General features: G+C 41.5%; 1 protein-coding gene across 1 annotated transcript in view; it reads left to right on the top strand.

The window, feature by feature from the left end:
* CACNA2D3 (calcium voltage-gated channel auxiliary subunit alpha2delta 3) overlaps positions 1-26022 on the top strand; it is a 1008555-nt gene that overhangs the window by 272548 nt on the left and 709985 nt on the right. Inside the window, exon 3 of the mRNA XM_073574154.1 lies at positions 928-1090. Coding sequence (XP_073430255.1) covers positions 928-1090 — 163 coding nt within the window. The remainder of the gene's footprint in view (positions 1-927; positions 1091-26022) is intronic.

The following is a 26022-nucleotide window of genomic DNA, read 5'->3' as shown; positions in this document are numbered from 1 at the left end:
ATTTCTGTCTACAAAAAATAACGCCAACATCCAATCACATACGTAATTTTTCCTTCCTTTCTTTCAAGAGACGTAACTTTTTTTTAATTTTTCCATCCAGATAGCCACCTGATAAGCTGTAGTTTTGAATGACACCATTAATTTTAACATACAATATAGTAAAATCTTGAAAAACAATCATGGGCTATGACAATAGAGAATTAAAAAAAAACAATTATGAAACTTTTTTTTAGGGGAATTTTTTTTACGGAGTTCATTGTATGGTAAAAATGACCTGGCGATATGATTTTTAAAGATCAGTCCTTTTTTGGTGATACTAAACTTGTAAGAAACATTTTTTGAATTTAAAACCTTTCGCAACATATGACATAAATTTACGTCAGTTTGTTATGTCTCTCACACGCCGAGCATACAGTGTTTCCAGGCATATGATGGCTGATTTAATCGGCCATCATGTGCCTAACAGCCGCGGGTGGAGAGGAACCGCCACCCATGGCTGTATGGCGAGAATTCTTTTTTACTGGAAGATACAACATTTTCGTCATTTCTAATTGTACTTGTTGATGGGTTTGCATTGATCAAATAAAGTACTTCTGGCATTTCAATTTTTTTTTCCATTCTAAATGAAAGGGTTAATTATTTTTGATCTCGAGGTTTGGACTTCTACGAATGTAAAAATTCCAAATATATATATATACATATTTTTTTCTTTTTTTTTTAATTCTTTATTTTTAATAGGTGGCAAAAGGTGGTGAATCAATTTAATGTATTTACTTATTTTTACTTTTGTCTTACTCCCCATGAATGGTAGTATTGTAGTATGAAAAGAAAATCACGGTATCCTATGAATCTCATTGGCATCACACACTGCAATGGATGACATTTCACAGAAATAATGGGTATTATTTTCTTTTTTTTTCTACCCAGTATGAATACTTCAACGCCGTCCTCATAAATGAGCAGGATGAAGATGGAAATTACGTTGAGCTCGGAAAAGAGTTTTTGCTTTTACCTAATGACCATTTTAATAACTTACCTGTAAACATCACGCTGAGTGACGTCCAAGTGCCAACCAATGTTTACAACAAAGGTAAGTAAATGTGATCGAACCGTTCTGTCTGTTAAGCTTTGTTCACACGCTCAGTATTTGGTCAGTATTTTACATCAATATTTATAAGCTAAAATTGGGAGAGGAAGAAACAGAGGAAAAGTATAATAGAAATATGTCACCACTTCTGTATTATTCACCCACTCCTGGTTTTGGCTTTCAAATACTGTTTTAAAATACTGACCAAATACTGAACGTGTGAACATGGCCTTACTTAGGCAGTCCATTATTGCTAATGAGAACTGTGTAATACTTCATTTCACCTGTGGAGGCAATGTAGGGGAATTAAACACTTGTCCGCAGATACCACCACAGATTAAGGTTGATTGATCGGAATGCTAGTAAGAGTGTCATGCTGCAGCTCTGCAGGTAAATGCAAACTCCACAACATGGCAGCAGAGTGGAGAGAAGACTGAAATTCTGCTCAGAGCAGACCAGCAGAACTGCATTGAGGCTACCACCAGGTGGCAGCAGAATAGTCAAACAAGCCAGGTCGGTACCAGAGAGTAGCGTAGTACCAAGGGGAATACCAAACATAGAGTCAGAGGAACGCCAAAAAAGGTCAGTACCGGACAGAAGCAGAAGTACCAAAAGCAAGCAACAGGATCAGGTCGGAGCCAAAACAGAATCGAGTATCCAGGAGTCAAAACACGAAGGGAAACACTGAGACGAGGCAGGAAGAGAGGATTGAACAGACACGGGCAAAGTCAGCTAAGCACAGCAGGACAAATCAGGGTATTACCAGAGTCAGCAACTCATGCTATAGGCAGAAAATATAACTGACACTGCCTGCAGGATGCAGTGCAGGGAAATAGCCGACCTGACACCAGAACGAGGCAGAGAAAAGTTAACCCCTGACATGATCAGACCTGGAAAAGGAGAGACAGAAAAAACCCGGTCTGGATCATGACAAAGGGGACTCAGGTTACCAATTGGGAACACTCTTATTGAATAATGATTGTGTAAAAAGCATTGACCTTTTAATGACTAAGGTGCTGACAAAAGATAGGACTTGAACTTAATTATTCATTTTTGTTTCTAGTGAATAGAAAAACATTAGAGATATATCATATTTGGAACTAATTTCCTGGAATATTTAATGATTATTATATCTATGAGGGACTGCTATAGAAAGCAAATAGGGACCACCTAAAGGAGCTTGTATAGAGCAATTCGGATCAGACTCTGGCCATTGCTCTTTTATGGAGGCGATTCTTTTTTTCCTTAGAGACTGTGCAACACAAAAATGTCGGTATGCCCAAGTTTGATATTCGGTTGATATTCGGTTCGCACTCGGGCATGAAAGTCAATGAGTCAGAGGAAAGCACCAAACATCACTCGTATGACATCTGAGTCCAGTCCAATTTCCACGAACTGACAGGATGGAGAAGATGGAGAATTTTTTTCCCCATGGTCTCCTCACCTGAGAGAATCGGATCACACATTACTGACACTCTGATTACAGTTTGATCAGAGTATGATTTGCGTAATTGACCTGATTCTCTTAGATGAGTATACACGATCATTTACACCTGCCCTTAATGTTAGAGTGTGACGCAAGAACAGACTACACAAGGTATGTTTTCAGTCTGTTGCCATGGATACACAGATCTGCATAGGAGCAGTCAACGCAACATGGTAGGAGATTTAGAATTATAAAAATTTTGCAGAGCAGTTCCATTTTCACATCCCAATTCCAAAAAAGTCAGGACGCTGTGTAAGATATAAAGAAAACGTTGAGGAACATTTTTCTGAAATTGTTCCTCAATTCTTAGATGCATTTGTTCACAGATTGGTGAACCTCTGACCATCTTTGCTAGGGAGAGACTCTGCCTCTCTAACATGCTCTTTTTTATACACAGTCTTGTGAATTAATTGAAAATTGGCCCTCTAGCTGTTTTTCATTAGTACTGCTTTCACGTCCACTCTTTCTCAACTTTTTTTGAGATTTGTTGCCGTCATCAATTTCTAAATTAGTTGACTTTTTCAAATGAAATGGAAAAATGTCAAACATTCACCTTCTCATCTGTGTTTTATGTTCTGTGATGAATAATTGCACTCTTGTTTTCTTTACATTTTACACAGCGTCCAAACTTTTTTTTTGGAATCTCTGTCGTATGTAGGATGCAAAGATTGACCTTCCATATATTGTAAATGAAAAGATACATCTTTAAAAACAATTCCGTCCCTGTCATTGCCTAATAATGAAATGTCACAGAGCGCGCTACAAGGTCAGACAACAGTCTGAGAATTCTGTAGTGACTTTCTGTAGTTACTATGAGTATCATGGGTAATAATTACCTTTGGGGCAGAGATACTTTTTTGTAGCAACTAATAAACTTCCAGTTGTTGCTTTTGAAATATCTATGAAAATAAATCTGTTTTAATTTAAATACTTCTGTTTTTTTAAATTAATTGTCTCACATGCCTCATGGGTTTTATTCTGCTGCTCTCGTCACCCATATTTGCATGAAATAGAAGGAAAATCAAACTTCAATTATGCATAAAGGATGAAAAACGTGATATCATCTCTGTAAGACTGTCTGCAGCTGATTATGGCATACGAAAACGCATCTCTGTTTACTAGCGACAAATAATATGTTAGGAGGAAAGTGCCATCTGCAGGTTATAAGTTATCACTTCATATGAGATACCGAAATCTACACTTGAGATTTGCGAGCAGAATCTGAAACAGAAGCTTTAGATGACTGGAACAGAGCTGAAAACCAAGAGCTGACAAGCCAGAAGGAATCACCAGCAACTGAATAGGGCGTCAGCTGTCTTAAATCCAATTCGAGAATCCCGAGATCCAATCATCATCCCCATCCTCAGGTGTCAGATCTCCACCGATCAAACCAGCTGCACCACCTCCCGACACCACCAGAGGGAGTTCAGAAGGGGAACCAGAGAATGAACTCACAACACTCATCTCTTTTACAATGCTGCCCCTTGGGTCTCCCATGGCTTTCTTCTGGCACTCTGGGCAAAAAGTTGACTTTACCAGGAAAAGATACGATGGCTGGTGTCTTGTGCTTCCTAGCACTATACCTTTGATTTTGACGGAATCAATTTGGTCATCTGTATTCTCAATTGATAAAATAATGGTGCCCAAAGGTCCATCTGAAGGAGTTGACTTTAAAGTCAATCAATTGCCATTATCGTCAACCAATTTTTGGTTTCTACTATCTTCATAAATGACCTATTAGATCTCAATGATTTATATGTCCTTTGTGCTACAACAATAAAGCTTATAATGTAAGTTTCAATTTTTTTTAGTCTGTGCTTACGTGAAGAATGAAAGTGGAGGGTTGACACACATTGCCTCCTTTCTCAATCCATTATTTGCTTTTATGCCTGGGACTCCCCCACTACCATCCCCATCTCTGACTAGCCTCTTGTGAATGGTAGAAACCAAATATGTAATTTTTTTCTTTCTCTGTAGCTAAATCATGTTTTATGGTATTTTTTACTAAAGATGAAAAATGGCGAATCGCAACTTCTGAGTTGTAGTCGCAGTCTATAAATTTGCTGCGTCCATGTGAAAGCGTCGGCATAGAATAAGTCTATCCTCCAGAATCTGACAGTTGTGGATCATAATCTGACTTTAGCAGTTGCGGATGATTTTATTTTTTTAAATTTTTTTGCAAGGTTCTAATTTTCTCGAAAATAGGTAATCTTAGCTCAACAGCCTTTCGGAAAGGTTTGATAGGAAAGTGTGACGGAATGATATTCATAGATCCTTTTAACTGGCAAATTGAAAAACCTACCTAATCAAAAAGATGGCTGCGGTTCATCATGTTTCAATATCCTTCCGAGCAGACTCTATACACATGGCGGAGTCTTTCCCAGCGCTAGCATAAGTTTTGATTATTGTATGCATTTATCAGCTGCCAGTTAATGCGCTTGTCTTGTGGCGTGGCAGAGAGGAGCATTGTCTGAAAATTCCTACTGACGGAGCTGACGCTTCTTTTTTTTTCCTTTTCACTTGCAAAGATTTCTCTAGCTGAATGAGTCTCAACCTGAAATTGTAAATCATTTTTTTGGACTTTTCTTTAAAATATTGGAATTTTCTGTTAAATAACTGTTTGGTTAAACCAAGGTGAAAGCTCTTCTGATAATACCGCTCGCTAAAATTCCAATACAATCGCAGAACTGTTCACTTTATGTATACATACAGTATGTACGTATGAAATCTTCAATCTTCCACTTGTTTTTCTTATCAACCAGGAAAAAAATAAACTTAAGATTCAGAATAACCTTTTAAGACACACTGCTAAGACACAACCATGAAAAGCATCATAATAAAGTTTTAGTACTTTCTAGTAAAAACTACAATGACCCTACGACAATGTTTCATGTCCTGTGTTCTGGCAGTTTAGCTTTATTGGCTTTGTATGCCTTTGCAATTATTTTTAATTGTTAATTTGATTCCTAAATGCAGTTAATCAACTTTCAATGCAGTCTTTTTATAAATGTTCTGTAGGATTGTGTGCCGACTTGGGGGGTGGTCCTTACAGCACGCCTGTGTCGTTACCAAAGACAAGAGTCCGTAGTTGCATCAACAGGTTTCTCTTTATTTAGGTTCCTTTCTTTAGTAGCAGCAATTCCGGACAGCTTCTGCACACCTGCCTGGGTAACCTTAAAACACATCTCTTCCTTTCCTCTTCTGCTTCCCCGGTGCGGCATTGTTTCAGACTCACTGTGGCTTCTGTTAGGCCCACGGCCACAGCGATCACCTACTAGGCCCGTCCACCGGCTGCCACACCTACTTCACTTCAGTGCCCAGCTCTCCAGCAGTTCGGTACCACAGGCTCTCTGTCCCTTCCGCTGTCTTCCAGAGCCACCCCCCTTTCTGTGCTCTCTCTCTCTTTCTTCTTCTCTCTCTTTCTTCTTCTCTGTCTCTCTCCTCTGTCTCTTCCTGAGCTCTTCTTCCCTCTGTCTCCTCCTGAGTTCTCTTCTTCTCCAAGATCTCTGAACCTCCCCCTTTTACCCCTTCAGCCTGGAAATCCCCTTCTCCTGTTCCACTAGCTCCGCCCACCATGACTTGGCTTTTCCTAGCATTAGTTGTTGTTAAGGCCTTTCCTTTCTCTGTACTGAGTCTCCCCCTAGTGGCAAAGCTCTGTACTCCCCTGTCTCTAGCTAATCCCTTCTTCATCCTACACATACATATACATGTTACAGTAAAGCATGTTACATAGCACATATACATTTGTCCCTTTACACTCTGACTGGTCCATATATTTGTCCACCCTCCTACAGTTCTACAATTTATCTCCTGCAGAGTGTAAGGTGCATTTACTGTACCTGGCAAACGACGAAAATACTCATTCATTGGGTGAAAAGCTTGATTAAAAGTCAACATTTTGGTACAGTCATGTCTGAAGCCTCTCTTATGATCTCAGATTCACCGCTCTTGCACTATGGACAGCATTGGAAGATGCAGGAGTGGTCCTGTTTTCTATTAGTCTTGCTGGGACAGAGTATCTGTGTCTTGTCTCAGGGTGCTGGTTATCTGTTGGAACCAGTTCACTCCCTCCCTATTTAAGGGTAAGTGCACACGTTGCGGATTGTGCTGTGGATTTTTCCGCACGGATTTGGCATAATCCGCAGGTAAATTCACAGGTCAAAGGACCTGCGGTTTATCTGCGGATTAGCCTGCGGCTTTGCCCTGCGGTTTGACACCTGTACAATGAAGCAGGTGTAGAACCGCTGCGGATTCCGCACAAAGAATGACATGCTGCGGATTTGAAACTGCAGCAAATCCGCGTGGAAAAATCCGCAGCATGTGCACAGTGTTTTTTGCTTTTCATTGATTTTAATGGTAATGTATAATGCATCATAAACTGGTGCAGATCTACAGCAGAATCCGCAGCATGTGCACACACCCTAAATCCCCAGCAGCTACTTCTATCCGCCAGTTATAAGTTCTACTTACCTGGTTTACACTCCTGTTACTCTGCTCCTACTGAGCTAATTTAATTCCTTACTCCATACCTAACTTCCACGTCGCTGAGCTCTGAATTTGTCCCTGACTTTGAACTTTGGCATACAACCCAGCTTGATGACCTTTTCAGCTACCAACTCATAGCACTGGCCAGCAGTCACTCCGTAACACAGGGAGCCTTGTGTAAGTTCAGGTCCATGGGGGCTCCTTTCTCCTGAGTCCCGGCTCTCTATCCAAGCTGCTGTTGTGTCCTCAAGTCTTAGATGGGAGTAGGGCATTTACAGCCTCCTACTCCTCTGGTATCTGTTGTAGGACCATTAGTATCCGTACAACCGTGGAGACCAGGCTCCAGTTCATGCACTCACTGTAAGGTAGCTCTCCTTTCCTAGCTCAACCTCCAGCTTCTCTCTACACATCTCCACACTTCACCCTCTGCAGACTAACTAACCACTCCTTCCTCTTGGCCCTCAGAGAGCACTCCTCCCCTTAATCCTGATTCAGAGTTCCCCCTGCTGGCCTGTAGTGGAACTGCGTTGCATGCATGGATTGACTGTGAGAGAGACCCATCATTGCTTCCAAGCCTGGCATTACCCTCCCCTGGAGGAAGGCAAAGCCACTGTGGCGGCCATACTCCTGGGGGCGCCACATGTGCATGAGTCCTTAGACTGAAATTGCTTTATCTAACTGAGCGCTCTGCACAAAAATATGCAAATATTTCAGAGCTCATTCTCCTGGTTCTGACAGTTCTGTCTGATCCTTCTCCCTTGTTGTTAGAGATAGCATCAGAGAGCTGGATAGACAGAGATTTGCAGAGAGAAACAGGTAAGGCTAAGTTCACATGGGGCATTTTTGTTGCACTTTTTCTCTGCAGCAAATCCTGTGTGCTTGGCAAGAAAGAATCTGTGGCAAAAGTGCAGTTTTTGCTGGGTTTTTGGTGCGTATTTTCGTGTTTTTTCCACTCAATTCAATGGGTGAAAAACGCTGAAAAAACCCTGGAACAAATGACATGCTCTATATCCAAAAAACCGTGATAAGCACAAAATACTGGTGACAAAAAAGCAAACTGTGTGCATGAGATTTCTGAAATAGCTGATACTGTAAAATGCAGCTGAAAATTAGCATAACAAACGCACAAAAAGCAGCAGAAACGCCCAGTGTGAACTTAGCCTAAGTGGTATAAATCTTATGGAATGCAGATAAATGCAGATAAAACAGTCTGTAGATTAATAAGATATTACATACTCGCTGAAGAGCCCGGCGTTGTCCGGGCATAGTAACCAACTGTGGTTAGTTATAACAAATTATAATGATTATATTGTACATAAAAACATCTAATCCTATCCTGTGTGATACTGACTGTTGAGCCATGTATCTAATCCTATTCTGTGTGATACTGACTGCTGAGCCATGTATCTAATCCTATCCTGTGTGATACTGACTGCTGAGCCATGTGTCTAATCCTCTCCTGTGTGATACTGACTGCTGAGCCGTGTATCTAATCCTATCCTGTGTGATACTGACTGCTGAGCCATGTGTCTAATCCTCTCCTGTGTGATACTGACTGCTGAGCTGTGTATCTAATCCTATTCTGTGTGATACTGACTGCTGAGCCATGTATCTAATCCTATTCTGTGTGATACTGACTGCTGAGCCATGTATCTAATCCTATCCTGTGTGATACTGACTGCTGAGCCGTGTATCTAATCCTATCCTGTGTGATACTGACTGCTGAGCCGTGTATTTAATCCTATCCTGTGTGATACTGCCTGCTGAGCCATGTGTCTAATCCTCTCCTGTGTGATACTGACTGCTGAGCCATGTGTCTAATCCTCTCCTGTGTGATACTGACTGCTGAGCCATGTGTCTAATCCTATCCTGTGTGATACTGACTGCTGAGCCGTGTATCTAATTCTATCCTGTGTGATATTGACTGCAGAGCTGTGTATCTAATCCTATCCTGTGTGATACTGTCTGCTGAGCCATGTGTCTAATCCTCTCCTGTGTGATACTGACTGCTGAGCCGTGTATCTAATCCTATCCTGTGTGATACTGACTGCTGAGCCGTGTATCTAATCCTATCCCGTGTGATACTGACTGCTGAGCCATGTGTCTAATCCTCTCTTGTGTGATACTGTCTGCTAAGCTGTGTATCTAATCCTATCCTGTGTGATACTGCCTGCTGAGCCATGTGTCTAATCCTCTCCTGTGTGATACTGTATGCTGAGCCATGTATCTAATCAAATCCTGTGTGATACTGACTGCTGAGCTGTGTATCTAATCCTATCCTGTGCGATACTGGGCTCCCCCTGCAGTCTGTGTCAGAGGGTGGTCTGTGTTGGCACGGTAATAAATTGTGTTATTTCCAGCTTTACAGAAGGATGATAACACCATAGAAATGATAAGAATAATAGGCCTCAGTTACCAAAACTGTCTACAAAGAAAACTGTTGCTGATAGCGACCAATCACAGCTCATTTTTCATCTTGTAAACAGCTCTGGGACAGCATGGCGAGTTTTGAGTGGCAACTTTTGTGTTTCGACTTTTATGTGGCAAGGTTGGTGTGTGTGTGGTGAAATGTGTGCTGAGGGTGGTATATGTGTTGGAGCACGTGGTAGTGTGTGGCGCATTTTGTGTGTGTGTTCATATCCCCGTGTGTGGTGAGTATCCCATGTCAGGGCCCCACCTTAGCAACTGTACGGTATATACTCCTTGGTGCCATCACTCTTATTCTTTAAGTCCCCCTTGTTCACATCTGGCAGCTGTCAATTTGCCTCCAATACTTTTCCTTTCAGTTTCCCCATTATGTAGATAGGGGCAAAATTGTTTGGTGAATTGGGACGCGCGGGGTTAAAATTTCACCTCACAACATAGCCTAGGACACTCTCGGGGTCCAGACGTGTGACTGTGCCAAATTTTGTGGCTGTAGCTGCGACGGTGCGGAAGCCAATCCCGGATATACACACATACATACATACACACACACGCACATTGAGCTTTATATATTAGATAGAGGAGATATGAGCAGTTCTGGAGCTGTGCACTGCTTATCCCTAAAGACACCAGCACCCTCAATACACACAAACTTCACATCCAACCTATATTACTGGGAGAGTCACTCCTGCAAGAGAAAAATCTGAAACTTGAATCAGGCTGCAAACTGCAAATCAGGGAGTCTGAAAATAATTCAAGGAATGAATCCTAGTGCAACTTTATTAATGAAAGATAACCACTAGTCCATATAAAAATATTTTTTTCTCCATCTCAAATGTATCGATAGGCTTTATCCATAGTGTGACACGTTGGCTAATCCAATCTTTTCTTTTATGTGGAATAGTCATACAAAGAAATCATATAGAGTCAGCCTTTTTTTTATGAGGTATTGAAAAACCGTAATGTTACCTAATGATAATTACAGTCATACTCCCAGAAAATCAAGGCTATATTAATGTTATTTTACAGACACAGGATAATTGCCCTCTTTCTGACTACCGTCCAGGAATGTATGGGCGGTTGGCTTCCTTCCTTAGGGATAGTACATTGATCCAAATTACTGCTCACCTCTGAGGCATGACCTGAAGATACTTGCCAACCCTCAAATGTCCATCAAAGAGGACACAAATTCATTTTTTTTAACTATAGTCGAGCCGCCTTTTTCCTTCTTCCGCACTGAGTGATCATAGATGCCTAAGCTACTGCAATACCTCACATGTGGGGTAAGTATCATAGCTAATCAGAAGAACTATAAGACATTTCTACTTGGAGGTGTGTGCTAATATTATTATTACACCTACTTCTATAATGATCTTAGCAAATACGTTCAATTAGAAATGTACTATAATTCTTCTCATTAGCTATGTCACTTACCCCATGTGCAGGGCATTGCAGTAGCTTAGATAGCTATGGTTACGACCACTAACTAACTAGCAAACTCAGTCACACTATATGAGTGGTCGTAAACATGGATACCTAAACTACTGTAATGCCCTGCACATGGCAAGAGCTAAATAGGGAATCAAAAAAATTATACTACTGTCATGATCCCAGTGCCGGTTTTTGAGCTGCACGTCAGGGGTTAATGTCTGGAGCTCAGTGCAGGTTTTGACCTGCACACCTGGGGTTAATGATTGTGGCCTCTCTTTGGTTCTGGGAGAGCTTCTTAAACCCCTGGGAAGCTCCAATCCCTGCCAGTTATACTTTTGCCTTTGGCCGAGTGTGCTGACCCCTGTGTGCCTGTTCGTTGCTATAGCTTGTTTATATGGTTCTGACCCAGTTCTGTTCCCCGTTGTGAGTTTCCATGTTGATTCTTGTAATATCCACACGTTATGAAGAATTCAAGGTATTAAACTTTAGATATGTTTTATTCTTCGTCCTCCAGCACACAGCATAACAGTTGCATTCCCATGCTACACAGAAGTGAAACTGAAACTTCCCTTCTCATTCCTCTTGTCTCCACCCCCCAAGTCCCATAAGTCTGGCTTGCTTAAAGAGACAGATCTAATTATTATACATTACATCATCCCCTTTTTTTTTTTTTTCTATAAATAACCCATATTACTGATACATGCAACAACATGAAAACGTCCAAAGAAATCATATGTCCGTTTTGTCTTATTTGTTCAATTCCAAAACCAGAGAAAACAAACAAACAAAAAAAAAACAAAACAAAACTGTAGTTACACTTCTTCAATAAGCCTCGATGGAGCTCTTCTCTCTCGTGTAGGATAACGTCTGGGCTCATTGAGAGGGTTCATTATTGATGGACCAGCTACCTCTTGTTGGTCCTCTCCACCATCGGATACCAAATCTTCCACCAAAGAGAGTTCATTGTCATCATTCTGCGGTATGACTTTAAAATATGAAGAATTTCGCGTTATGGAGTGTCCATCTCGTTCAGCTGTGATCATGCTGCCTTTCCTTTTAGTAACATAATATTTTGCAGGACCATATACAGGTGAGGTCTTGTTGGTTGGTCTTTGACGTACCACCACGACATCCCCTCTTTCGATGGCACTTGACTGTGTCCTTCGCCTTCTGTCTGCATAACGTTTCATGGCTTGTTTGTTGGAGAAATCTGTGGATCTCACTGAGGAGTCACTCGGTCGGGGATGGCTGGTCACATCAGGGAGACGTATACGCAGGGTTCTGCTGAACATTAAATGAGCTGGAGCAGCATTAGTAGTGGAGTGTGGCGTATTGCGGTAATTACACATGAATTTGTATAATGACTGTTTCAGTGGGATGTGCTCCAGACTCGCTGCCTTGATACGTTTCCCCAGAGTGCGCATAAAACGTTCCACAATTCCATTGGCTTGCGGCCAGCAAGGTGTGATTTTCCTGTGATTGAATCCCAAGTATTCAGAAAATTGTGTAAACACATGTCCATTGAATGGAGGTCCATTGTCTGTTTTGACCACTCTTGGAATACCATATGCCGAGAAAATGTCATCCAGCTCTGGTATAACATTATTAGCAGATGTTGAAGAGATGAATGAAATGACAGGGTATCGAGAATATTCATCAATTGTTACGAGAATGTATTGGCCATTTGGCAATGGTCCATATATATCGACTGCCACTTCCTCCCAGACAGCAGTGGGTAACGGAGACATTTGTAATGGCTCTAAGTTTGATGATGGAGTGATTAATTGACAAGTAGAACAGCGTCTAATCTTTTCTTCCACCAAGTGATCCATATTTGGGAACCACACTTTTTCTCTGAGTAACTTCTTTGTGCCAACAATTCCTAAATGACCTTCATGTGCTATCTGTATGACTAAGTTACGCAAAGTCTTAGGTACAACTAGTTTGGTACCTCGAAGAATGAGGTGTTCTTCAGTGACTGATAATTCCTCACGTATGTTTGAGAATAGTTTTAACTCTTTCAGATCAATCTCAGAATCAGGAAATTTTTCTTTTTGAATTTCATGCCACCTTCGATTTTGGATGATTTGTATTAGGGCACAGAGTGTCTTGTCTTTTGTTGTTTCATTTATAAATTGATAAAGAGAAAGTGCTTTTGGCACGGCATGATCTGTAACAAAATGTAGGTATTCTTCAATGGAGGAATGCACAGGTATATCATCATTAGTAGGATGTCTTGAAAGATAATCAGCCGGATTGCTGTATTTTCCAGGTTTGTGAACAATGTTATAGTTGTAATCCTGTAGACGTAGGCCCCATCGTTCAATTCGTGCAGGCATTTTAGCTCTGGGATTTCCAAAAATTGTAAGAAGTGCTTGATGATCTGTGACAATGGTGAAGGGAGCTCCATAGAGAAATAAGTGAAAGTGTTCACATCCCCAGACAACTGCCAAGCTTTCTTTTTCAGGTTGAGAATATTTTCTTTCAGTGTTTGTTAAGCTCTTACTTGCATAAGAAATGATGTGAGGATTTTGATTGTTATCCTTGTACTGCGCTAGAATAGCACCCAGTCCCACGGGACTGGCGTCCACAATCAGTTCAGTTCAAAGAGCTGGATCAAAATAAGCCATGGTGGTTGTCAAGCAGAGTTCATTTTTAATTGTTTCAAAAGAGGCCTGACAGTCTTGGGACCATTGAAAAATACAACTTTGTTTTGTAAGTTCCCGTAGTGGATTGCTGATTGTTGAAAAATTCGGAATATATCTAGCACAGTAACTTGCCATTCCAAGGAAAGAACGCACTTCACTAGCATCCTGTGGAATTGAGGATGTTCTGATAGCTTCCACTTTCTTGGGGTCTGGTTGTACTCCTTTTGCCGAGAAGATGTGACCATAGAATTCTAATGAACCCTTGTCAAACTCGCACTTCTCTTTGTTTAAAGTGAGTCCAGCAGAAAGCAGACATTCGAAGATAGCATATAGAGCACGATTATGCTCAGCTTGAGTTTTACCAAAAACCAATATGTCATCACTGTAATTAAAGGCATTTGGGATGTGTTGAATGACACTCCTTATTGCATCCTGAAAAATTTCTGCTGCTGAGCAGACTTCAAAAGTCAATCTTTTGTATCTTCTGAGGCCCACATGGGTGGAAAATGTGGTCAAGTATCGGGACTCTGGACTCAGTTCTAATTGATGATATCCCTTATTGAGGTCGAGCTTTGAGAAGACGGTGGCTCCATTTAATAAATGAATGATGTCATCAATCGTAGGTGAGATATGTCTTTCCCTCTGGATAGTGGTGTTGGGCAGGCGCATGTCAACACACAGTCTCACTTGATCAGGAGTCTTTGGTTTTGGAACTACCACAAGTGGAGAGACCCACGGAGTGGGACCAGTAACAGTTTCAATAACGTCCTCATCCATGAGCAATTGGAGTTCCTTTTCTACCTTCTGTCTCAGGTGAAATGGAATACGCCTGTGAGGCTGGGCTACTGGATGAACATTGTCATCCACATGAAGGTGTACTTGAGAGTCCTTTAGTTTTCCCAAACCACTAAATAGGGAGGGAAAGCTGTTCACCATAGTTTGTACATCCATATCCGCAGGGTCAGTTATGGTATGAATAATCTGGATGAGCCCTAGCTCCAAGGCAGTGTGATAGCTGAGAAGACAGCCTCCCGATCCTTGTAATGTGTGGAAAGTGGTTTTCTGCCTGTTTTCTTTATATCTAATTTCAGCATCAAATTGTCCCATTATAGCTAGAGGTGTTTTAGATCCATAAGGAAAGATTTTAGTCTGCACTTGTTGTAAGACTGGCCTTGTTTTCAATTGTTCATATGTAGTGCCATCTATGATATCCACTGAAGCTCCTGTATCTATTGTAAAGGTAATGTCAGTGTTGCAGATTGAGAGTGTAACACAGGGAGACTGTACTGAACCAGTGACAGAGGTAGTGAACACATAGTTCTCAGTCGCAGACACTTCTTCTGTGTCCTGATTTATCACTTTTACATCTGCAGATTTTGTCATAGGCAGCGGAGGCTTGTAGTGCGCTGATTTGCAAACAGCTGCAAAATGATTCCCTTTTCCACATTTACTGCAGGTTTGTCCCATAGCTGGACATTTGTTCTGGTGGTGAGGGAAATCCTGTCCACATCTATAACATTTCTTCTGTTTCTGGGCTTGTTTGTCTGGTAAATTTTTCTGTTTGAGATTATGCACATGTAATTTATCCCCATTCTCCATTACGGTAGCCTGATGATCTGCTATTTCTATAGCACGGGCCATTTTGAGCAAATCATGTAGAGAGATATCCTGCTGCAGAGCCTTACGCCTTAGGTTATTAGACGAGCAGGTGACAATTATTTGAGTTAGGATTTCATCATCTACATCTGTAAAGGCACATCCATGTGCTAACTCTTTCAGCCGTGTGACATAAGTGTCTATGGACTCTTCTGGAAGCTGCTTGGCAATCCTGAATTTATATCTTTCATATCTGATGTTCTGTTTGGGGTTGAAGTAGCCAGTGAGAGCTTTAGTGCAGTTGCTGTATGTGTCTGTTTCTGCTGCAGGTAACTTACTGTATATGTCATAGACTCCTGTGCCTGCACAATGCAGGAGCAAAGCTCTCTTTCTTTTCTCCTCCTTTATGTCCATGGCTTCTAGGAAATTCTCAAATCTGTTTAGCCATTTTCTCCAGTTATGGGAGAGATTAATGACATCAGTCATATCAAATTGTGGGAATGTGTGCAAGTAGTCAGCCATGATAGAGTCTCTCAGTGGTGCTGGCGTGTGAAGCGGTAAAATAGAGTCCGTACTCACAGCAGTAGGTGATTATATCCCATCCTCGTCGCCAGTTGTAATATCCACACGTTATGAAGAATTCAAGGTATTAAACTTTAGATATGTTTTATTCTTCGTCCTCCAGCACACAGCATAACACTTGCATTCCCATGCTACACAGAAGTGAAACTGAAACTTCCCTTCTCATCCCTCTTGTCTCCACCCCCCAAGTCCCATAAGTCTGGCTTGCTTAAAGAGACAGATCTAATTATTATACATTACAATTCTGTACTGCGCTACCCTCTCTGTGTATGACTCATTGCCTGTGATCTGACTACTCTCTGCTCGCCCCTCTTGTACCTTGCAGCTATCTCTGTGTATGACTCATTGGCTGCATCCTGACTATTCTCCCTGTCTATGCCCCTTGGTAACTTTGTCTTGCAGTTACCCTGCTAGGAGTTCTCCTGCAGCTCCTAGCTCTCTGGAGTTTAGGCCACGCCCCCAGCAGCCACGTGCTTCAGGTCCTGCTGTTCTAAAGTACGCATCTACTCGGCTGCTGCCCGCTCCACAGGAATCTTTGGGCACAGTTCGCTTTACTCAGGACATGCGCACTGGCTCAGTGAGCAAGTTCAGTGCGGTGTTCCTGACAACTACATTTCTAATTGCAGGTATTTGCTTATATTATTATTATTACACCTACTTCTAAAATAAATGAGCAAATACCTCCAATTGGAAATGTAGTATAGTTCTTCTGATTACCCCATGTGCAGGGCATTGCAGTAGCTTACATATCTATGGTTACGACCACTAACTAACTCTCACTATATCAGTGGTAGTAACCATGCATACCTGAGCTACTGCAATGCCCTGCACATGGGTTACGCAACATAGATAATCAGAAGAACTATACTACATTTCTTATTGGAGGTATTTGCTAATATTACTAACATTACACCAACTACATATTGGGATAGGATCTTAGAGATGGGGATACGCCTTTAACAGTTTTCATGAATCTGCACTCATGTGCTTAAAATTAAATGAAAGCAAACGCAGCGGATAGGTTTGTAGTTGCAGATACCGTGAGTGTGTACGTACAGTAAGTGCAATCCCCCGTATACAGTATAATAACCCCTCAGAATGTAAATGATGTCTCCAATCCCTTGTACTGGCTCCGAGCTAAGCACAGTCAGTGAAGCTAATCTTTCCTCATTGCCTTTTACCCATCGGCCCATCTATCATCCTGGCTGCTTTGTGCATTAACATTCACTGTCATCAGACATCTCCTTGTGGAGACCTGAATCAGCCAAGATGTTCCCGGTGTGACAAGCAAATAATGGCTTTCTTTAACTGCTTTTCTTCTGGAACGTACCCTAGTTTTTCCTGAAGCTAAACGTAAGGAATGTATGCACTTTTGGCCTGAAGGAAATATTTGCAAATATTTAATGATATACGGTCCTTGGCTAAGGTCAATATTTTTCTAGATCCCATAGAATATGCCTTAATTAATGGAAAAAAAAAGACTATGAACTACTATGAATATTAACTGGGGTTCAAAAGGAAATCCGGTGCTCAAGGAGGGGATAATAATTGCCAGTAATTGATATTGATTTATTGTTGACATGTATGAACCCTGGCGTTGCTATAAGAACTGCCGGACCCTGCTCTGAATGCTTCTCGGGCCTGTGCAGAAGTGTGCATGTGAGTGCCACCATCATGAATGCTAAGGACGAGGCGGTGATGGGGTCCACTAACCCGCGGGGAACAAGGGGGCTCTAACGTGCAGCACATGGGTGAGCTAAAGACAATTTATGATCGCTGATGTCATTGCACAACAGTTTAGGCAAAAATTTGGCCAGAAAGTGTCAGACCCCTTTAGGGAATGTTCACACAGAATTATTTTGACAAGGTTATTGAAAGCAAAATTTACTCCAAAATCCACATCAAAGAGTATTTAAAGGGAATCTGTCACCCCATTTTTGGGCACCGCTATCAAGGGCTTATCTACAGCATTCTGTAGATAAGCCCCCGATGTAACCTGAAAGAGAAGAAAAAAGAGTTAGATTATACTCACTGGGGGTGTGGTCTGGTCCGATGGGTGTCGCGGTCCGGTCCGGCGCCTCCCATCTTCTAGAGATGACGTCCTCCTTCTTACTTCTGCCGCGGCTCTGTTGAGGGCAGAGTAAAGTACTGCAGTGCGCAGGCTCCTGACCTCTCTGACCTCTCCCGGTGCCTGTGCAATACTGTACGTCACTCTGCCCTCAACAGGGCAGATAAAGTACGTCAGAGCTGGAGCAGCAGCAGAAGTAAGAAGGAGGACGTCATTTCTAGAAGTGGGAGGCGCCGGATCGGACCACGCCGCCCATCGGACCAGACCACGCCCCCAGTGAGTATAATCTAACTCGTTTTTCTTATCTTTCAGGTTACATCGGGGGCTTATCTACAACATTACAGAATGCTGTAGATAAGCCCCAGATGGCGGTGCCGGCAGCTTATAGGCCGAAAATGGGGTGACAGATTCCCTTTAAGCCCTTTGCCTTGCGATTGTCCATTTTTACTCGTGTTTTTTGCCCCCCTCTTCTTCCCAGAGCCATAACTTTGTTATTTTTCCTTCACTATGATCATATGAGGGCTAGTTTTTTTGTGGGATGAGTTGTACTTTTGAATGCGTCATTGATCTTACCATATAGAGTATTGGAAACCGGGAAAAAAAGTGTGTTGAAATTGAAAAAAAAAGTGCAATTCCACAATTTTTTTTTATTTACCATGTTCACTAAATACTAAAACCGACCTGCCATTATGATTCTCCAGGTCAGTACGAATACGCAGATACCGAACATGTCTAGGCTCGTCTTTATTTAAGTGGTGAAAAAAAGATCCAAAATTTGTAAGAAAAAAAATTGCTTATGTCGCCATTTTCTGAGACCCGTAGTGTCTCTATTTTTCATGATATGGGTCTGGGTGAGGGCTTATTTTTTGTGCCCCAAATTAATGTTTTTATTGATACCATTTTGGGGTAGATACGATGTTTTGATCGCCCATTATTGCATTTTATTGCAATATTGCAGTGCCCAAAAAAATGTAATATGTAATTCCGGGGTTTCAATTATTTTTCTCATTACGCTTTTTACCGATTGGATTAATTTACTTTATATTTTGATAGAGCGGACATTTCTGAACGCAGCGATACCAAATATGTGTATTTTTTTTAATTTTTTTTTGTTTTATTTTCAATGGGGCAAAAGGGGGGTGATTTGAACTTTTGTGTCATTTTGATTTTGTTTTAAACTTTTTTAAAAACTTTTTTCTGGATTCAATAAACTCCTTAGGAAACTTGAAACTGCGATTTTTATCCAATTGCCTGTGCTACACATAGCAGGTCTTCAGCACTGCAATGTGTAGCAAAAATAACGATCTCCACGGATCGGCGTTCATAGGAGATTCACAAAGACAGGCATCGGGGGTCTTCTGCAGACCCCCATCAAGACAACATATCAGCGCCTTGTGATCATGTGACAGGGTCGCCAATAAGCGGGACTTGTGACGTGCTTCCAGCCGACATGTGTTAAATGCCGCTGTCAGAGATTAACAGTGGTATTTAACTGGTTAACAGCCACAGATGGATCTCGAATCCACCCGTGACTGTTATAGGCACATGACTGATGATCAGATCAGCTGTCATGTGCTGAGAACAATGCAGGCTCAACGCCGGAGCCCGCAACAAATGCCGAGACACGACCTTAGACGTACCTATATTTTAAACATTTTTATTCTTGCATCACATTTACTATGACTTTTACGGCCAGTTTATTGGATTTTTTTCAGTCCTTGTCATTTTTTAGCTTTGCTTGAAATGTGGGCGGAATTTTCATTATAAAGATATTTTCGATCCATTCATTGTTTGGGAGTTTTTGAAACATTGCAATATTTTTATTTTATATTTTGAGCCACGATTAAGAACTTTTTTTAGCCTGAAGCGCGTAGGTAATTACTTACATGCTTGGATTTATTGTGAGTGCCAATTTTTTACGATATGGAATAAATGATTTTGAAATATTTTAATCAAGAATCGGCTGAAAAAATCTCATGCAGTCCTTGGACATAAGGGCCAGGAGTGGCAATCACCATGCTGAGAATCACTGAAACTCTAAACCAAAGCGAGCTGGACTACACCTGTTTGCGATAGTTTTACTCAATTTTATTCCAGTACCCCAGTGGAATGCAACATTTTTTTTTATTTTTTAACCAGTTGAAACCTTACATGTGACATTTTAAAAGCTTATTGAAAGAGTCCAAAGACTTTGTACTATGAAAAAAAAAATAAAACATCGTTATATTTGCAATAGAGTCATCACTTTTATGAACATGGTGCAAATTCCACCTGTGTGATAAATCTGGTCCAATATTTTTTATTTTTACCAAAAAATGTTCTGCCAAAGTTATTTCTATACATTGTAAATGGCAAAAGTGTTTATTTTTCTGCTTGTCGACCTATAGTTGGGTCCCAGTTGCAAGGCCAAGTGTGTGGAGAACAATGTCATACAACTTAGCTTCATGCTTTATACATCTTGGCTCCAACACAAAGAATTAGAAAATTCTCTGCTTCTCCATCTGGTTTCACTCAAGATGTGCATGGCAGATCTTATTCCCAGTCTTTCCTAAAGCCATGCCTTTGTTCTCACAAAGATCTTCAGTGTCTGACTTTCTGAGCAGCTTTTCCAATTTCCAAGTTTAAAAAATTCTTAAGTGTAAGATATGTCAAGCTCGTATCTCACGATCGGCACAATAACCATAATTTTTCCAATCTGGAGTTTTCAGAGCTCACACCCTATTGCCTATTGGGGACCTATAAATGTGCCAATTAATTACAATGGGGCAGATAGACTTTTCACTGACAGGAGATATTATGGATAAACTAGCGACTAATAACATTGTCAAGCAGATATTTTGTTTTTTTATGTACATGTTTTTTCATGAAAGCAAGGCCTTGCTATCCAAATTTTCAACAAAAAACATTAAAACTGTTTTTGGTGCACATACCAGACTGATATGTCCTTGAACTTTCCTGGGTGGTTCCATTTCATCAGCATTCTGCCAGCACTATAGGAACTAGAACCTCCTTTCATTAATTGCCCAACAAGCACTACACTGCCATTACTTGCCCTAAACTGAGAGTTGACCTTAGCTGACCAAGCAGAAAGACATAAACCCACCCCTACTTTCTTTAATCCATCTTGGAGTCTCATCTGTTAGAGGCAGACTACTCTAGTAGGAGACTTTTCAAGTTAACTTATTTTTGGGTAAGTAAAGTACTTTGCAAGTTTTGTTAGTCATTATGTCAACCATCAGGTATGACTATGTAGTACGTGTGCCGACTGGGGGGTGGACCCTTTCGGCTGCAAGACGGAATGATGACAGACACAGAAGCTTGTTCAATCAGGTCCAACTTTATTGGGTGTCCTCTTGACATCCACAGCCAACATGACAGCTGCTGCTCCCAGGCCTGGGTACCAGTCACCTCCTCCTACTCTTGTGGGCGTTAACCCTTTGGATCCTCTCGCTGTGGCTGCTGTTAGGCCCACGGCCACAGCACTTCCCCTGAACGAGTCTGCTCGCTGTAACACTCACTCACTCTTCGGTGTCCAGCTGTCCGATACCCCAGGCCTCCGTTAATCACTGCTGTTCTGTCCTGCAGCTGTCCTCTCTGAGCCACCCCCCTCTCTGAATGACCATCTCTCTCTTTTTTCTATCTCTCCTGAGCCTTTCCTTCCTCTGTCCTCTCCTGAGCTCTTCTTGCTTCTCTTCTCCTCCTGGGTGTCTGCTGTTGTGAGTTCATTTTCCCCTTCGTCACTGAGGTCTGGTGAACTCCCTATTCTGGTAAAGGAAGGTAATGAGCCTGATTATCAGGCACCTGAGCCTAATGAGGATGACTGGCTGAGTGGAGTCACGGACTGGATATAAGGCTGCCGACGCCCTTCTGCCCTGCGGGTGATTTCTCTGTGGACTTCTAGGACACCAGTCAGATTCCTGCTCCTCTAAAGCTAAGTTTTCTGCTTTGCCTGTTAGCATTTGTGTTTTGTTTTTGTTTTCCTTGCTTTTCTGGATACTGCCATTCCCTGCTGGGGTGTGCTGAATCTCCTTTTGCCGGTTGCTCTGTCTTCAGAATATTCCTGAGTACTGACATAGCTTTTTTGAAGCCTAGCATCTTCAGGGCCTTTTTCACTGTCAGTCTGTTGGCTCTTATTTTCATAGGGTTTTTCACGGATTGCAGACAGCAGCCTTCCTGTCCTTTCCTATCTAGTTAGCTTGGGCCCCGTCTTTGCTCAGTCTATCTTTCTGTCTGTGTTAGTGTTTTCATCTTGCTTCACCGTCATTATATGTTGGGGGCTGCCTATTGCTTTGGGGTCTGCTCTGGGGCAGTTTAGATTTCCCCTTTCTTTCTTTAGGCCTATTTAATTCTCCGGCTGTGATCGAGGGGTCTAGGGCATCGTAGGAACCCCCCACGGCTACTGTTAATTGTTGTGGATAGGATCAGGGGTCTGCAATCCGATAGCTGCCAACCTCTCTGGTTTTCTGGACTTAGCTAGCATTTCTGTTTTTGCCTCCTACGGTGACTCAATCATAACAGTCTGCCCTCCCTTGGGACTCTCCTTCCTTTTTATCTCCTCCTTCTGGAAATCCCCTTCCCAGTCTCGTGACACCGCCCACCATGACTCTGCGATTTCCCTAGTCTAAAGCTGTTATTGAGTCCTTTTCTCACTGCTCTCTGTTCCCATCTTGTGGCCAAAACCCAGTACTACATCGTTCTGTACTAATTACAGCTGTTATCCATACACGTATAATAAATGTTCTTTCCACATCAGGCAGGTCCATAGGTCAGTCCACCCCCTACAACTACTGTATGTTTATTGAAATTAAAACGACAGTGACCCTTTAAAGGGGGTTTTCCATTTACACCAAAAAGGATGCCTAGAAAATTAGTGTTCCCTTTGCTTGAACCCCTACAAAGGGAAAAACTGAGTATTGCACAATGGCCAATCAAATCATTGGGTTGTCTCTTTAATACAGGACAGGATGAGTCCTCCAGAGTTAGAGGCGCTCTTTGTAATTGTAATTCATTGTGGCAAAGAGTTCAGAAACCTAATAATAATATAATAATAAATCTAAGAATTAGTACTAATAGGAAATATTAAAATGGGTTTAACTAGACGACCCTTATGAAGAAGACTTTTCATCTTTCCTGATAAGTCTGTTTTAGTAAATACGTGGGTTCCATATGAAATACCAATTTGTGGCAACCTAAAGTCACATCAATGGCTTCTATATAATACTATGCATCTCATGTCCCGGTAGGTCACATGTAAATTAAGCTGCTAAATTATGTATTCTATAAGGGCGGCGCTTCTATTAAATATTCATGGGCAGTTTTAGATCTGCGAAGACAATAACTTTGTTTTAAATATATATATACATTCACAAGACATAAGTCGTTGACAAATATAAGAAAATGAAAGAGTTTTTTTTAAAGGTTTTCTTTAAATTTTCTTTAAAGTGTTGCTTGACGGTACTTTTGCGGCAAATGTGATGAAATGAATTACTTTTCAGTAAATACTTTCTGTCGTATGATGCGAGCGCTTTGTGAATGACTTTTCTCCTTTTTGACTATAAGTCATTCGCCCGTACCTCCCTGCGTCAGGATCTGGATGTGTGAGTTTCACATCCCCTCTAATCTTTCAGTCGTGCATCTCCTAAGCAATGCTGAGAGTGACAGCTACTAAATTGGTACAAACATCCATAGCACTCCTGATAAATATTTCTTACACCCCTGTCACTTTCGTTTTGACAGGGTACTTTTATTCAATTTTACTGATAATCAGAATGCATCTTGGTAGCAGGTAGACACGGCTAGTGAAATAATATGATCGCAGTGGAGAGGGTCACGCACAAATATTTATTTGTGCGTGTGTGTGTATATATATATGTATATATGCATAAACAGAGGATGAAATAAGTATTGAATTTGTCACCAATTTTCTAAGTAAATCTCTTTCTAAAGGTCCAATCGACATGAAATTCTCACCAGATATTGGTAACCACGCATCAGCTCCACACAGGCAAAGAACTCATCTATAGATATCCGTAAATTAAGTTGATCCCTTGTTAGCGCTGGCGATTCAATGAAATGTAAGACCCTAAAACTTTGCCTTTATTAACAATACCAACTTTTACAATACCCAACCGCTAAGGCAGAAAAGACCACGCTTTATTTTCCTTTCAATTTCTCGCGGGTTCAGTGGCAAAGTTATTCGGCTTTCATGGAAAAGATTTTGAAACAGAGGGACAGGCAGCACCTCCTAGTTTCTGGAATATGAAACTTTCCAGTATATGAAACAAGTGATGGACCAATATATACCATACTTCTATCATCCAGGAGATGGTCAGCAAACAGTTTTCTGTCTACAATTTCATACAGATCAGCAAAAAAATGTGCTATGTTCCAATAAAAGCCACATTTTGGCTTTTTCTCTCCCCTTCCTTCCAATATTTATTAAATAATTGGTACAATTTTTGGTAACATATGACTATCAAATCGGTGAGCACATCGATCCAGGAAGGATTGAGTTAGAGTTGAATTTCCTGAAATTTGCGGTTCTACGCAAATTTGATTGCTTTGCAATTCAATTTCTTATTCTTCCCACAAAAAAATACCCGGTCACCATTTTGGTCAATAGTATCAGGTCAGCAAATGCTAAAAAAAAGGTAATACTCACCCCATTGCTCACCTCTCCATCCACCCACGCTTTGGGGTGCGATACGTCCTTGATGGTCATTCCGGTTTGTCAGCGTCCAAAATCATTACGTCATGACGTGCGCTATGACCCTGGACAGAGGTCTACAGAGGTCATACTCCTGGCCTATAGTGAAGAGCATGGAGATGCGGAGCGCAATGGCAGAAATAAGAAGTTCTGATGGCTTGCAGCGAGTAGTGGGACGGCCGGGGAGGCAAGTGATGAGGTGAGTAAGTTTTTTCTATTTTTATATGCTACATTTAAGATACTTCGAGGTCTCCAGAGATACTAGTGCTTGATAAAGAGTATTCAATTGCCCAGAATTTTAGATTTTTTTTTTTGTCCCAAACAATCCGCTCATCACTGCTAACAAATAATAGAAATAGATGGCTAAATAATTGTTCATTGCCTATTTATCAGACATCCTGGAAGAGCAAGCTTTATCTGAATCACTCCATTGTTGGAGTGGGTAGAAGACACATTGCAGTCAATTTAAATAGAGTCCATACCACAATGGAGATATACAGTATATACACACAGTGGGGAAAATAAGGATTGCATACGATGCCGATTTTGCAAGTTTTCCCACCTACAAAAAATGGAGAGATCTGTAATTATTATCGTAGGTACACCACCTGTGAGAGACATAATCTTAAATAAATGTAGAAGATCACATTGTACGACTTTTTATTTCATGCAATAAAATGCAAATTATTTATGTAAAAATCTTACAATGTGATTTTCTGCTTTTTATTATTAGATTCTGTCTCTCACAGGTGAAGTGTATCTACGATAAAAATTACAGACCTCTCCATTCTTTGTAGGTGGGAAAACTTGCAAAATCGGCAGTGTATCAAATACTTATTTTTATTGTATATAAGTGTAGGATCGTGAGCCAACTGGGGGGTGGTCCTTTTTTCGCCGCAAACAGACAGGATACTGAAACCGATGTGCGTTCAACAGGTCTTCTTTATTGGTCATCCTCACGATGACCACAGCACACAACAGCATCATGACAGTTTCTACGCACAGGCCCGGGTACCTTTCTCCTTCTCTTTCCTCTACAGTGACGTCCCTCGTGGCTCTTTCACTGTGGCTGCCATTAGGCCCATGGCGACAGCGCTTCATCTGTCCGAGTCCATCCGTCTGGTACCCCCGGGCTTCCTCTGTCCTGCGGCTCTCCTGTCAGGGCCACCCCCTGACCGTCTCTCTCCTCAGTCCCTTCCGAAGCTTTCTCTTCTGTCCGTCTCTCCCTTCTGTCTCCTCTTCTCCTGAGCTCCTCCTCCTGGACTGGCTTGTCTGGACTCGCCCTCTCCTGCTTTTATTCCCCTCCTTGGGAATTTCCCTCTTGAGTCCCCGTAACTCCGCCCACCATGACTCTGCAGTTTCTTAAGCATTAGCTGCTGTTAAGCCCTTTCCTCACTACTTCCTGCATCCATCTTGTGGCCAAACTTGAGTACTACACCGTCTCCTTTTCCTGCTGTTCTTGGTCTCCCCCTAGGGGTCAAAACCCAGTACTTTACCACCTTCCACTGT

Source organism: Dendrobates tinctorius, unplaced genomic scaffold (assembly GCF_039654945.1).
Source record: "Dendrobates tinctorius isolate UK_male_01 unplaced genomic scaffold, ASM3965494v1 ptg000038l, whole genome shotgun sequence".
Taxonomy (NCBI): domain Eukaryota; kingdom Metazoa; phylum Chordata; class Amphibia; order Anura; family Dendrobatidae; genus Dendrobates; species Dendrobates tinctorius.
The sequence above is the reverse complement of the archived record's forward strand: the minus strand, read 5'-3'. Positions and strand labels throughout refer to the sequence as shown.